General features: G+C 43.6%; 1 protein-coding gene across 1 annotated transcript in view; it reads right to left on the bottom strand.

The window, feature by feature from the left end:
* Positions 1-15,657, bottom strand: part of stim2b (stromal interaction molecule 2b) — a 58,687-nt gene that overhangs the window by 25,035 nt on the left and 17,995 nt on the right. Inside the window, exon 2 of the mRNA XM_085451168.1 lies at positions 6,780-6,910. Within this exon, the coding sequence (XP_085307294.1) occupies positions 6,780-6,910 (131 nt within the window). The remainder of the gene's footprint in view (positions 1-6,779; positions 6,911-15,657) is intronic.

Below are 15,657 nucleotides of genomic sequence, written 5' to 3'. Positions count from 1 at the left end.
AAAAAATATTACTGTGACACTTGTGGGTTTCTATATATATATTAACGGTATATATTTAGGATAACGAGAGAGGGAGGAAAGAAAAACCTGATGGATGATTGGAGACCCACATTAAGGGAGTGCAGATTATAAATATATTATATATGAAACAACTTCAAACGTGATGATGATAAAAACGCTTTGATTGGTGGGATTCTCTCTCTATTATTGTGGAGTCTTTACCTTGAGCACCTTGAGGCGACAGTAGATTTGGTGCTATATAAATAAAGTTGCATTGAATCCTGGTAAATTTTCACCCTCCTGTGACAATTATTTATGACTCTCCTCTCTTAAAGTGAACTTTCAGAGCAGCCCAAGCCTTTTTTTTTTGTTTAACATCCTGGTTGATATCTATGTGGCGTGACACGTCAAGTAAACGCTGCCAATGCAAAGGGAACAGAGATATGTTGGCCTCTATACTTCCTTGTTTGCTCTCACTCCTCTATCACCCCGTGCTGACAGTACATTTAAGGTGGTAACTTATGTATTAAAAACTAGATATTAAGTGAGGCAGACATTGAGATTGTGGTCAAAATGAGCAAAAAGAGCTCAATCTGTACTCAAATACAGGCGAAGACTGTGTATGACCTGTGTGTGTGTGTGTGTTTGTGTGCGCATGTTTTATTACTTGTGTGGTGATATGACGTGCGGTCAGTGTTGTCTCTGTGGATTCATTTCCATCTTCCATAGCGACAGTGATTGTGGTTAAATTACAGAAGAATTTTAAAGGTGAAACAGGTTCATGTGTCAGCGCTGCCAGGCAACCGACAACTGTGTGAAAAGATCGCCTTCATACTTTCAGAATCAATGTAATGACATTCTCATCATGCTAGGGAAGCGAAACAAAGCTTTACTATGTAATGGAAATATTTAGCTTTTTCAAATGTGGGCAACTGAAATGCAAAAGTCTTGAGCCACCCCTTCATTTCTTTCTATTTTGCTCGGGGAATGGGAAATAGGAGGGACAGCAGTTTACTGAAACATGTGCGTGGAAATGAGGCATGTATGAGGCAAAGACAGAGTTTGTACAAACTAACGAGCTTGAAAGTCAGTTTTCGGTTTGCCCTCTTTTATTTCTTTCTCGTCGTTTCTTTAGTCTTCGGGAATAGTTCTCCAGGCTTGTCGCGGCCTTGCCTTGCTAAGCATTAATTTCTTTCTCCAAATGATGTGAAGATCATATTTACTCAACGTGGAAACGTGCTTAAGGTTTGAGCGATGTTGATATACGAACAGCCAACAGAGCTTGAATAGAGGATTATGTGTGTAAAATAAATGGGCTCAACACAGATGCCACTTGGGAAAGCCATCCTCCATCATATCTGCCTTAAAGACAGGTTTTCTCATGTTTTCTATCAAATATACAGACACAGGAAAACATGAGCACAAAGCCACTTGCGTCACTGTCACATACGTCATCGCCTCTGTGGAAACATGACTTCATTTGAACTTGACTTCCACCTTAAGATTCTCTTGAAATCTTTGGCATGAAAAACAAATATCATGCTCGTGGTCATGACATGATCAATGTCACCTTACTGGGATAAAGGTAGCGGGAAAGAGGGAAAGGAGGAAGTGCCACAGAGGGTGTAGGGTGTCAGCCAGGTGGCAAAGGGGCAAGAGTGTGATTAGGTCTTGATTGCCAAAGGCCAGATGTGAGCTGACCCCACACGTCAGTCTGCCTCTTAACTGTGTACCTCCTTTCAGCTCATCACTGCTAGAAAGAGCCTAACTGTAAATCAAACTGCTGGTAGAATGCGACCAGTCGTCCCACATACCACAACAGGGGATCGAATGGCTAACTGTAGCCCACAAACCCCTAAACCAAACTTTCACATCATAAATACAGTTGTATTAATTACCACTTATTACATTAAGAGCTCTCTTTCTAATCCCTTTTGCATGAATTCAGACTTACCGTTCATCATAAATATTTCAGAAAAACTAACAAGATCCAAAAGACATGCAGAATTTCATTACTATTACATAGTTACTATTTCACATCTGAATTTTAGATTACATTTTAAAGGTTTTGTGGGATCACTGAGGTACACATGGGGTTGCCGTCCTTCTCAGGAAATAACTAACATGGAGTTACCATGATCCAGCTGAACGTCATTCACCTTTTAAGTGCTCATGATGTTGACTCACTGAGAGACACACAGGTAAAAATTCCACCTTAAACGTTACAGATTCTTTCGTCCTGTTGCGCAGTCACTTATATAAATGTATATTAAACTTCCGCTGTGGAAGCAGTGGATGCATAACCTACGAAACAAGTCGCAACTTAACATTGTGCGTCATTAATAGCGCTACATCCGTGCCTACTAAGCCTATATAAGCCTGAGAGCAGCCTATGATCCTGCCCTGTGTTTTTGTGTAGGCTGAGGTTAAAGGCTCGGCCCTGTCGGCCCCACTCACTGCAGAGCAATCTGCCGGACCACACCAAACTTTGAAAAACACAAACACTGTGTCTCACTTCCTTCTTTGGGTGCACATTTATTTAGCACACGGCAGTCCCTGAACTCTTTATTAGGTACACCTGCTCACTTTTATATCTAATCAGCCGGTTTCCTGCAACTCGGTGCATTTAGGCATGTAGACATGGGGAAGACGACCTGACAGCGTGTTGTCTGCCAACTGGAAGATCAGTGAATTGATCCCAGACTCCACATACCCAAGTATCCTTGGGCAAGGTACTGAACGCCAAGTTGTCCCCCAGTGCTTCCATCAAAGTGGGAGTGTGTGTGTAAATGCTGGAAAGCTCCGAGGCATAGATAAAAGTGATTTCTGAATGTGTGAGTGAGACCTGTAGTAGGAAAACACTTGGAGTGCTCAACTGAATAGAAAAGCGTTACATAAGGCCACGTCCACGCTAATACATTTTCGTTTGAAAGCACACACCGTCCACACTGAGACGGCGTTTTTGGTCAAGGAAAATGGAGCTTTTTGAAAATGCTCTCCAAAGTGGATACATTTGAAAACGTCGTTTTCGCAGCACAGTGTGGACTGCGTGAACAGAGACTTTTTAAAACAATGCATTTTAGTCATGTGATGCAGTCATGTGACCAATTAAACTAAGATGAAAGAGGGCATTATACAGAAGTTGTTTTGTTTCCTCTCAATTTTGACAGCCCTATTAAGGATTAATACCAGTTTGTACTTGCTCCACATAGCTTTTCTTCAAATTCCTTAATTCTCACTCGCTTTTGCAACTTTGTACTTTTGTGTTACCCGTAGCAACAACTCCACCTCATTGTTAGTCCATTTAAAAAACTCGGATTAGTGTAGATGTAGCCTAAGATTCAGTCCATGTAGCCACAGTTGTTTGTGTGAATGCACTCGTGCTCTCAGAATAAGAATTGCAATGAGTACTGTATATTCTCGTTTATCTGCACTACTGCACTGTTTTATCTTTGTAAAGCACCAACTAACTTGGTTCTGCAGTGGTCTGATTGGTCAGATTTGTTGATTTAGATCCTCGCTCGATTTGAAAAAAATCAATGCTCTTTGTATGAAAAATATTTTTGACGTATAAAGTATTTTACACATCCAGTGTGTCTGTGGTCATAAAGGTCAGAACGTGATGTGAGCCGGATTTTGATGAGGCCGAAAAAAGACAAATCACTTTTTTCAGTCAGTCTCCTGCTCGTCTTTCATAGAGCCAACGGATGGACAGCCACTAATTTGATAAAATAAATCTGCCCAGCTTTGAAACCCGGCTCCATTTGTCTCAGGAGACCAGAGGAGAGGTTCGAAAATATTAGGTAACAAATAAACAGCCAAAAACAACATGAAAGAAACGATCAGCCACTGCCTTTACTGAGCCAAAAGGTGATACTAAGCATGGGGGACATTCAGTATCGCACTCGTATACTGTACACGCAGGCGTCGGTAATCCACACACAGACGGACACACAGCTCCTCCGTGTGGGCTGAGGTCCAGTTCCGACACTCCAGCCCTCGAAGGTCTTTAGACGGGATTCACACAGCATCCGGCCCTTTACTGAGGCGCCACCACAGGGCTGTGGGGTATAAACGGTTTCTCACACCAGCACTTCTCAGGCAGTTAAAAACGTCTCTGCCAGCAAACACACATGCACACACACACACATGCACACACGCACAGAAAATGTGACTGCAGTCCCAAGTGGTTGCTTTTGAATGTAAGGAGGTGGCTGATTACCAAGAGACCCACAGGGCACACCAGGTCAGCGTGATCTCAGATGTCAGCCATACCCTCCAGCACACACACACACCATCCATGCATGCATAAACACACACTACCGTACCGGTGATACTTTCACCTCTTCAACTATCCGGAGCATCAGCTCATTTACTCAGAAGTAAAACTTTTCCAAACGACTTTCTGGAGCTCTAAACGCTTTTAGTTTAACCTCAAAAAGAGTCAGCGCACGCTCTCGATAAAACTATAAATATGAACAGTTTCAACATTTAATGATAAATTACATCACAAGTCGTATGAAACTGTAAGTAAAGAGTCGTGTGCGTCTTTGATGATGTGTCTGTATGTTAGGAATGCTGACTTGGCCGTCTCCTCCGATGACTTATTGCCTTTGACTGATCCAATGCCACAACCTTTTATTCACTCTTAGCTTTGTAAACTAAATATTTACTCAGATTTGCCAGCTTTCAGCAATCAGTTGGAGCAAGTTGCATTTATAAAAAAAATAGGTCAACTTTAACCATTTGGGTGGCCTGTTAAACAACAGGGTGTGTTTCAGAGGGCAAAATACACTTTGTGAAATCTTCTTCACAGAAATGCAATTTAGGTATAATAATTATGTAACCGCAGCAGCTTATTGTACTATAAAATGTGTTTTCATTGTTATCAGCCTAGCTCCTGCCATATTACGTTTCTTTATAGTCAGAGAGGTCACAAATTTTACAGCAAAGCAGTAATTAAATCAGAAAACTAGGAATGTAACAAAACTGGAGGGATTTATTTTATTACTTTAGTAAAGGAGATGTGCTGAGGACAAAATATATAAAAAGAAGATGGAGACTAGGCCTCGTGTAAATCAAATGTTTTCACTATGACTGTGTAGAACAGCTCACCTACACTTACGGGACACAGCGGATCATCTGGCTCCACCTCAGCCAAACCCTAACATCCTCCTCTGTTGCGACAACGCTCTGCATGTCCTCCTTCACTACATCCATGAATCTCCTCTGTGGTCTTCCTCTTCAACTTCTGCCTGGCAGCTCCATCTTTAACACCCTTTGTCCAATATATCCACTAGGGGTGCAACGATACTCGTATCGGTATTGAACCATTCGATACAGTGCTTTCGGTACGCATATGTATCGAACAATACAAAATGTTTTATTTATTTTATCAACTTTTCTTCTGACGATGCTGTCTGTGTTGAGCGCTCAGTGGATCTGCGTTCGACTACTCCGCCTAGGCTGCACTGTCAAGTGCAGATCCACTGAGTGCAGCACAAGCTACCAAGACAGAAGCTAAGCTCGTTGCAACATTGCAAATTGAACCTCCCCCACTCTCATTCAGATCTGGCGTTTGGAACTATTTTGGTTTTCATGTGACGTATGACCCTGATGGTAAGCGCGTCATGGACTAAAGTAAAACAGTATGTCGGATGTGCCACGCAATGCTCAATTGGTGGGAACTAGTGCGTTAGCGCAGTTAGCTCGTTAACATGTTGACGCCGTCCAGCCCCACTCACGGGGCGATCCGCGGTAACTCGTTAACGGAAATTTGCCGTGTTGTGGCATTGTCATTTTAACGAGATTTACGCTGACAGCACTAGTGTGAACACAACGAATATGACTGCACATTTACACCGACATCATCCTAGTGCAAAGACAAAAACAACAAGCAGGCATGCTACAAACTTTACCGAGTCATTTAGACAGCCGTTAGCACATGATTCTCCTTATGGGGACCTGATATGTTTAATATGCTGCTGAGAATATAGCCCAGAAGAAGCGTATAGTATAGCTTTTATTTTGGGAAGAGACATTTCTCTGTAATAAACTCTCTTTTCCAAAGATGAGTGATTCCTCAATCAGATAGATTTTTTTTATTACTTTGTTGTTTCAGCAACATTAAATTTAAAAACTGTACTTTTGAGTTAAAATATATATTTATAATTTTAATAAATGACAAATTAAAAAGGCATGAACATTTTTTTTGTATCAAAAAAATATCGAACCGTGACACCAAAGTATCGAACCGAACCGTGAATTTTGTGTATCGTTGCACCCCTATTATCCACTATCCCACCACTGCGCACGTGTAAACAATCTCAGCCTCACATCTCCAACATCCTCAGCCTGAGCTGTCCCTTTAAACCTTCCCCTTCACTCCTGCTGCTTACCCTCTGTCACCAATCACCCCTGACACTCATCTCCACCTGCTGCACAGTTTCTGAATTCTCATCTCCACCTGTCTAGTGAACTGTCCGCTGCTTTGGATGGGTTACCCCAGGTATTATAATTCATCCACCTTCACTACCTCCACCCTTGCAGCTTCACGTAATCATCCTTATCCCTCTGTAGTTAGAACAGATCAGCTGTGTTAAAAGATCCGGTCGAGTCCACTGCCCTCTCTCCGCGTCACCTCCAAACCTCCACAGGTATGTCATCTGGACCCGCCACCTTTCAACTCTTCACCCTCTTCATAGCTCACTTTCTGCTTACTCATCTTCTGAGATTCATCGTAACCGCCCGAATCTCAAAGGTGTACGCCCCGAGCTCACCTCCACGCTCTCGTTGACCTCTATCCCCCCGTCGTTGTCATCATCCAGCTGTTTGTGGATGTGTCGCAACGCCTCCAAACTGAAGCGGTCGGCCTCGCCCATGCACGGCGGCATCACTATGAGGCAGGGGTCTGCGGAACAAAACAAAACAGAAAAATAGAGATGAGAAGGGAAAGGTTGAGATTAACAAAAGCAGTACTCTCGTCTGAGTATAAACAGGTGGAAGTTACACCTGCGAGCATTCGTAAAACCGGCTCTACTAAATGCTACCCAGGCTTTCAAGGAATTTCTGCTATGTTGTTCACTCGCTGCATACTTGGAACATGGAGGCAGCACATTGAGCAGAATGTAGGTTACAGTGCCAACAAAACAAAGAGCACACCGGGATGATATGTAGTAAAAAGAGCGAACAGAGACCGGGCGGTTATTTTTATATTCTCAGAGAGGAACGACGTTCTTATAGCGTTTAGATTTTATTTGCTGACTGTTTATGAAACAAAGAAGCTTAAGATGCCGCTGGATGGGTATGCGGTGATATGCTAATGCAGGGCTATGATAATAAAGTCTCTGACAGCGTGTTTACATAGTTTCACCTGCTCTCACAGCCCCAACCACACCCACGCTCCAGGCATTTATTAAAATCAGCTCCACTTTCGTGTTTGAAATGGACACGTGACGCGACTCGTGACGTGAAAGCGCACTACAGGAGACTCCTCCACGTGCTCACTAGTGTTTGTTTAATTAAAGACTTCGATAGCTCAATTATTACAAACGCTGAGGTGACGATGATGTCTGTGTTTTTGTCACAGCAGCGCAGGCGAATCGGCGGTCCTGCCGGACTCTGTCGCGTGCTGTTATCATTCCTGCAGCGTCCCCAGACATTCCCCCTCTCTCTCTTGTTTTTATTCAGCCCTGTCCCGTCCCAAAGGGCGAAATGAGCCCATTACTTCCAGCCTTCCTAGCGATGGACAGTGTCAGCTGGCTAAGAGCCAAACTGTCTCAATGGAGCCACAAAACCACACACAGAGGCAGATGTGTACAACCACAGAAAAAAAAAAAGACAAATGCATGCATCACAAGTGCAAAGACATCCCTCTGTAAACCACAAAGACAGAGCATTTTTTAAAACACTTAGATTGTAAAAAAAAAACAACTGAATCCGAGTCATCCCAAGGCCTAACAAATAATGATGCTCCCTGCTGTTTATAGAGCTGCACAGCACTGAAGGCCAACAATACAACAGCGAGACAGACACACACCCAAACACATGCATCAGGTTTTTAAGTGTTCTTGGCAACAGGCGGCGTTTCCGAGTGCGTGTACACGACCGCCACCGCGACGGCTTCACAGAATGCAAACAAGAGGCGGTAAGAAATCACATTATACGGCTAATAACAGCTCTTCCCTGAGAGCCAATGGACACGCCGCTTTTGAATGCACAGCTGGGCAACTCGGACAACCGCACACCTCGAAAGTGATTCGTTTTCAATGTTTAATTGCTCCGTGCATTTACCCGACGACCAAAAAAGGAAAACGCATGCACAAACTGTAGCAATGTTCTCAAGGCGTGAAGCAAAAGTTCAACAGTCTTCTTTAATTTTAACGCGAGGACAAGAATCAGTCGACATGTGAAAGCGTGTCAGCCGGTCAGTAAAGATGTTACATGTTCAGCACGTATAAGAAAAGAAAAACATCCCACGCAAACATCTCGTCTCGTCACGCTGTCACGAGCTTCTCGTCATGGGTAGATGCACGTGTCTTTCTGCTAGGCGATGCGGGTTGCAGGTGTAGCTCGGCAGAAAGAAAAATAGTACCTGGTGAACGTGAAAACACCCGCGAGGTTTCTGAGTTTTATCTGATTGTTAACCAGGGCATGATTTCTTAAGAGGAATTGCTGCTGAGCTTTTCAAACGTACTTCTTGCGTTTTGAGTGCCACAGGAGCCAACTGGTTCCACTATATCCGAGAGAAGCTGGGAAACGCGAACTAAATCAGTGTACAGCAAATGGTTAAAAAGCACAAAGTGCAAAGAGTGTTTGACACAGACAGCTTGACAAAGTCTGGAAACTCAGTCGGGGATCATGAGTATCATGACAAGGTTTTCAGCTTTCTTAGTTAACCCTTCAGGCTGTGTGCTCATACAAAAGAGGGTGTTGGTGTTTGATGCATCATTTGACTCTTGTTCTGCACAAAATGAACGGACTGAGTCCCGCTTACATCAGAGGAATGGCTCACAGAGAGTTATGGGAATATCAAAAAATGCTAACAGCAAAAAGACGAGAGAAATGCCGGAGAGGAAAATGCTGTCAGTTCACGAGTTAATATATTTATTTCACCACTAAATGAAGCTCAACAAGTAAATTTAGAGCTCACACTGCAGGAGACGCGGAAGTTAATTCACTTTTTGCCAAGTTAATGCTGGAACATTGCAAAACATGCAAACTGATCAGACTGCAAATCAGGACTGAGCACAAGTACGTTCCCTCACTGGCCATTAGGTACTCCTCTTCAGCTGCTCCCTAACGCAAGTATTTAATCAGCCAATCATGTGGCAGCAGCTCATCTAGACATGTAGGAATCGTCAAGACGACCAAACCAAGCATCAGAATGACGGAGGGTACAGGATCAGAAGACCACGCCAGAGGCTTCAGTTCGCATGGTCTCAACTTCTGCTGGGCCATTCAGGTGGTAGTGTCAGAATATGGAGTGAACAACGTGAAAGCAACCATAAAGGGCCCAATCCTGCACCAGAAACGTGCACCTAACAAAGCGTCTAGCGAGCGCATTCATGTGCTTTCTGCAGAATTTCATCCAAAATGTTTTCTCTCAGCTGAAAAGAAATTGTGGTGCGCTTGGATCGCGTTCACAGAAACAGAAAAATGCAGCTTCTGACTAATTACATAACCTGCCCTGGAGCAGGCTGCGTTCAGCACAGGTTCCCATCGCAGGCAAGCCGGGTTAAAAGAAAGCCACCTTTGTGACAATAACTCACTAACACATTCATGCTGCTTCATACACACTTGCGAGACCAGAGGAAAGGCGTGTATGTTTGTGTGAACTCGCCCCATTAGATCTGCAGCTTCCACTTTTTTAAAGCACCCTGATGAGCATGTACAGCTCGCAGGCAGCCATGTGATATTTTCTGTGGGTTTTTGATGTCAGATCTGTTTACTAAAGCCAGACTTGACACGTTAGTTATAGAACTGCCACTTGGCAATCTACAGAAGAAGCAAAGAGAGGCATTTGATTGGACGCATGCCCGGGGCTAAGTTTGGATGAGAGGACACTGGGTAGGGATGAACGTGTCGAGCGAAGGAACCAGCACTGGCAGAGGGCTGCGAGTGGCCTCACGACTGGCAGAAGGGAGCGATACGCCGCCAGAGGTTAGATAACACGGTGATCATTTGTTCTTGTGCAAACAGATACAGCGGACTGGTTTGAGGGAGTGAAACCACAGAGGCTTTAAAGTCTCCACCTCTCAACACGATACAGTGACAGAGCTGGGCTAACTTGAACTGAACTTTTGTTTTGACTGATGTGCTCCAAATAGAAAAATCACTTTCTTTCTGACAACACGGTGTGCACCAATCAGGAACAGACCTTTACTAGGATTCCCCTAAAGGCTGTGTGCTGTTGGGGGAAAAAAACAGGAACAAAGAGAACCACTAAACACTCCAAACCACTTCCGTCCCCATAACGAAGACAGTAGATGAAGAAGCGTATCTGTCAGTGACAGGAAGTAATATCAGTGCGAACGAGGCTGCTTTAGATAAGCCTCGTTTGGGCAGCGTCTGTGCGCCTGTGCTCGGTCAAAAGCCATCTGATGCTCGAGAACAAGTTACATAATGCATTTGCTTAGCTTGCCAGAAAAGTTTACATAGTCTGCTGTTTGCATATGCAGAGAAAGAAGCAAAACAAGAGCCGCGGTTTAGCCGGAATTCTTTCTTTTACAGGAATGTCGGAACTGACAGCAGCACCCTTTCACTGTCTGTGATGTTGGTTTTCATTCCTCTATAAGTACTACTGGCCTAATTCTGTCCCCTGCATAAAGGAAAAGATGCTTCCAAGATAAAACAAAAGAAGAAATTTTAAAAAGCTGTCATTCACACGCAGGATTTAAGCTGTCCCACCTGCTGAGACATCCAGAAATGTGACAGCGCAGGCCTTTTCTCCCCCATTTCTGAGTACGTTTGAGGATAGTTGTTAGCACTACAATGAGAAACCATGTGACGGGAAGTGGTCGTCGGTGACCCCCCCTGAGCGTTCCAGGGGGACGCTTGCTAAAAAAAATACTCAAATTAAAAACAGCCGGGACAAGCGGTCCCGAAAGATGACAAAATTGGAAAGCTCTGGGTTATTTTTAACCTATCAGGCTCCCGGCTGTCAGGATGTAAACGCTCAACAATGGCAGAGGTCTCCCTTGCTCAAACACACACAGATGTTAAGCACACACACACACACACAGATGAGCAGGAAAGCGGCTGTACAGTAATTTGCTTTGCTATAACTCACAAAATGTGTGCAAGCTGTCACCGTGGGGGTGGGTGGGTACTTCAAAAGAACTTGATAGCTAAAGCATTTATCTGTCAGCTGCTCGCTTTAAAGTCATTTCCAGCACCTTTTTTTTCCTGCTCTATATGCGTGACATTAACAGGGTGTTGTTTCATGTTGACAAAAAAACATGTGAAGTCAGTGGCGGGAGAAGCAGACAGAGAGGAGTGTGTGTTTGTGATGTTCGATGTGTTTGCCGTGGGAGCTGTGGGGTGAGGGGGGAACTTCCTTCAATTCGATCCCTGTGACATTTGGCCTTTTGTGTTTAAACGCTCGAATCGATGCGCCAGACCTCATCCCGCTGAATTCTGGGTGTGTGGTCTGTTCAAATGTTAGACAAACATGTCTCCTACAGAAAAAATAAAAACAGCTTTACTCGCTGATCTTTAAGCCCCTGTAATCTTTTCATGTGCTAATATGAGAGCTTTGACAAGCCTTTCTGTTCTCCTATGCTTTTATTCACCTGAGATCAATGCCCAGGCAGGAGTTTGTTCTCTATCAATGCACACGATCCATCAAGATAGCTACTTTTATAACCTACTGAGCATTGTGTAAATAGCAAACCTTAACAAAAGCTGTTTTCGCCTGATGCTTTTGGACTAAATCGGAGTGAAAGGGGTCCAGGCGTGGTCTGAAATCGTCCTCACTGCAGAAAACTTCATGTGTAAGATGTTTTCCCCATACTGGAAACCCAGGTGGAGTCTATAGGAGGCAGGACTCGCGGCCTGTACAGAATCTATTCTTAAAACTGGCTCAATCAGACATAAAGTCTGAAAAATGTCTGTTCAACGCCCGATCTGTCCAATTCAGACCACCTTGCATCCTCACATGCAGTTCCAAATAATGCCTCAGCTATAACGGCTTTAAGTATTACTCATCTGTCCCATTGACCTCTATGATATGAGTCACAGCGCTGCACCACTTGATTTGAGTCAATCCCACATACATCTTTGTGCAGCTGTCATAGTGTGTTTGATTCCACAGCTTAAAATAGTCGCCCACAAATCCACTGTTTAAGCAGCGTTTGCCAAAAAAAATGAAGCGCCTGGCTGTCTTAAGATATTACTTAGCTCTAAACACACACATTTGTTTTCACTGAAGATGTGGATCTGGCAGAGAGCTGCAGATTTCTTGACAAATAAATAAGGACGAGAGGCTGATGTAAAGAAGGGGAGCTAATAGAGAGCGTCTGCTTATACACGGACCAGACTGCATATCACAACATGGCCCTTTAAGCCCTTGAGGATTACACTTAAAACATGTGAAATACATAACAATCAATATTTAGTTCGTATACTTCTGATCTCTGCAGACAGGCTTTAGTTCAGTTACACAGGAAGAGTACCAGCGGTGCGTCACGTCAGCACCTCGTAGCCCAGAGTGAGAAGCCAAGATTCAGTGTAAGAGTATCTGGGAGCTGGTTGGGTGTGTGCAGAGGCAGTGGGGAATTAAGATAGCAGGACGTGATGGGCCTGACATTTGACTCTGGGGAGCCAAAGGGGGGCTGAAGCGGCCTCTTCTTTCCCACAAACTGCTTGAGATTTCTCGGCGTCCTCAGCCACGTCCTGCGCTCACACGCTGACGTCTCCCGTTGTCTCTGGAGTGCAGACACACACCTCGGCCAACTCTTATTCAAGCAGACAGCGATGTGTCTGAATGGCGCAATCAAGTAACGGGGAAGGAGGCTTGAGAGCAAACATGGCGCATGCTAAAGCAGACGAGAGCGAGCTCACTCGTGCGCCTCTTCGCGTCGAAGCCTCCTGTCATCTCAGATACTCAGATGACAAAGGCTGAGGAGACGCTAATAAACCTGACTGAGACACATTTAGTTAAAAATGTTTGCTTAAACTGCGCCAACACTTTGCATAGCATGCAACTACTAGAGGTGAATGATAAGTCATAGAATATGACTCCCTAAACAACTACAGCAGATACTTCTGTGATAATAACCTGGCAAAATCGGACTTAGCATAAACCTGCATCCGCTTTATACCCGAGTGAGCCACCCTGCCCTCCAGTCACGTGACGCATGTGCTGTGTCAAGCACAGCTGAGAGAGAGCACTAGTCCAGCTCCCTGCTTACCTTATTGTGAACATGAGAATCACGCAGTAACTAACAATATGAGCATCTCAGGACGCACTGCCCACAATATCTGTAACATGACACAGCAATCATCTATGACACATCACCGTATCTGTGTAACAGGAGATTAAAGAGCATTAACATACGAGAACAGCATTAATGATGTATTTATTCACATCAGTGAGTCTTTATCGTTGTTCAGTTTCATTACTTCCAAGTCATACCTCAGCTCTCAGGCTGCACATCATCCCCCTGTGAATTTCTTCTGTGCTGTGACTTAGTTAACTTTTCTTCCCTTTCGGTTAATTTAGCTGATAAGAGTCATAGAAAGAGCCTGATTCAGTGGCCGATATGCCAATTTATCAGTACGTATAACGGCCGATACGTAAAGATTAAGGTAAAGAAGAGACAGGAGAAACACCCTGCAACCAGGTTATGATTGTTGATGTTGCATAGTTTGTCCACCAGGGGACAACTTCCCAGTTGGCCAAAAACAAAGAAAAAAAAAAGTAAAAACAACTAGCTGATTCGAGAAGAGTCCAGCAGAGCGTGAACGAGTACTCCTTATGGTGGCAATGAAACATTCATATTGTGATATCAATCATATTAAATAGCTACACTAAAAAGCTGTTTATGGTTAATGTGTCTGAAAAAGGAAAGGATTTCGGCCAATATATCGGGAATATCTTTCTTTTTTTGGTGTTAAAAGTCTTACATCAGTTGGGCTATAAATGATATAACTGTCACTGCTGCAGGCAGCAGTCGTGTGGGGTTAAAGGGAAAAGGACCCAATCGCAGGCACTGACGATGCAATGAGTGAGCTTTATTTACATGAGGTGATAATTCAGACAGAGCAGAGATGGGACAGACGGAAACTAAGAACAAACCTAAACTGGGACAATCTAACCAACAAATCTGAAAGCAGAACTCACAGGAAACCATACAGGGTGGAACACATGGAGGTAACACAGACGGCCCAGTAACAAGCAGAAGAAAACACGGGGCTTATATGCACACAGGAGCAATCGGGGAATGGGAGACAGGTGGGAGAAATCAGAGCTGACGAGACAAAGCGAAACAGAAACCAAACCTAAGAACAAGGAAATCCTAACAACAATTAACCTGAAACATAAGATAATAATCAAAACCAAAACCACTGAGTCCACAGGCTCAGGACCAAGACAATAACAGTGGTTGTGATGAGTGAAATAGCTCCATGTTTTAATAATGATAGTTGCCATCAGTGTATTTTTAATATAGCGCAAAAGGAAGCGGCACGATATAATGATTGATTTGGTCCCACCTGTACTACACGCTGCACTAAATTAAGTGCAAATTTCTTTACTTGGATGCCCAAAATTGCAGTTTGCCGTTTCATTTTAAAGCACCTTTAACTATTTACTAACAATCCCAAAGAAGAAAGAAAATTTAAGAAGAACATTTAAAGATACGCGATGATGCAAAAGTTACGATCAATTTCCAAATACAGAAACTGTTCAATAAATGTGAACTTAACCTCAATAAAGTGCAAACACTTTTACAAAGAAAGGCAAGTAAGGCGAGTAGGACACTAAAAAACAGAGGGGGTAATTGCAACATGTGTGTAGGGCTTCCAGAATACAAACAACACTTGGTGGGAAACACTGAGTGTAAACATAATGTTTGTTTGTCTGCAAGATATCTCCACTGTGCTACTGAGTCAATAAATTCAGATGTAGATAACACTTACTGGAGCTTCTGTAGATAAGCTAGCAGAATATCAGGATGGGGCAACTGGTGGAGTTTGGATTTCAAATGTTTTTTTACAAATATATATTTCTGTTAATTTGACCCAAAAAGATCCCAGATAGTTCTCCAGTCTATGAAATAAAATCCTCTCATAATTTTGATTTCCAGGAGAAAGCCAGCTTGCTCGTGGACACTTCAGCATAGCGGGCCCGCGGTCTTGCTTAACCGGTTTCTTTCTGCGCTCATATTTTGCTACATGTACATGACCCCGTTGCTCCAGCGTTAACAACACCAGTTACAAAACGAGCTCAGGTGACCTCCTGCTTGGGTGTCGCTCGGCTCTCCGGCCATTCTGTGAAGTGCATGCATGCACCTTCCTCCGCACGGAAACCTGCCACGGCCATTTCAGCTGATCCGCTGGCAACGCATCAAACTCTTATCAGCGTTCACACGTTTATGATGCATGCCTTAACCGTGTGCATGATAAATGACATGTTAAGAATACCCTTATAAGTTG

This window comes from Copadichromis virginalis, linkage group LG3, assembly GCF_057382275.1.
Source record: "Copadichromis virginalis isolate Kocher_CV1m ecotype Utaka linkage group LG3, C_Virginalis_male_GT1.1, whole genome shotgun sequence".
NCBI lineage: Eukaryota > Metazoa > Chordata > Actinopteri > Cichliformes > Cichlidae > Copadichromis > Copadichromis virginalis.
The sequence above is the reverse complement of the archived record's forward strand: the minus strand, read 5'-3'. Positions and strand labels throughout refer to the sequence as shown.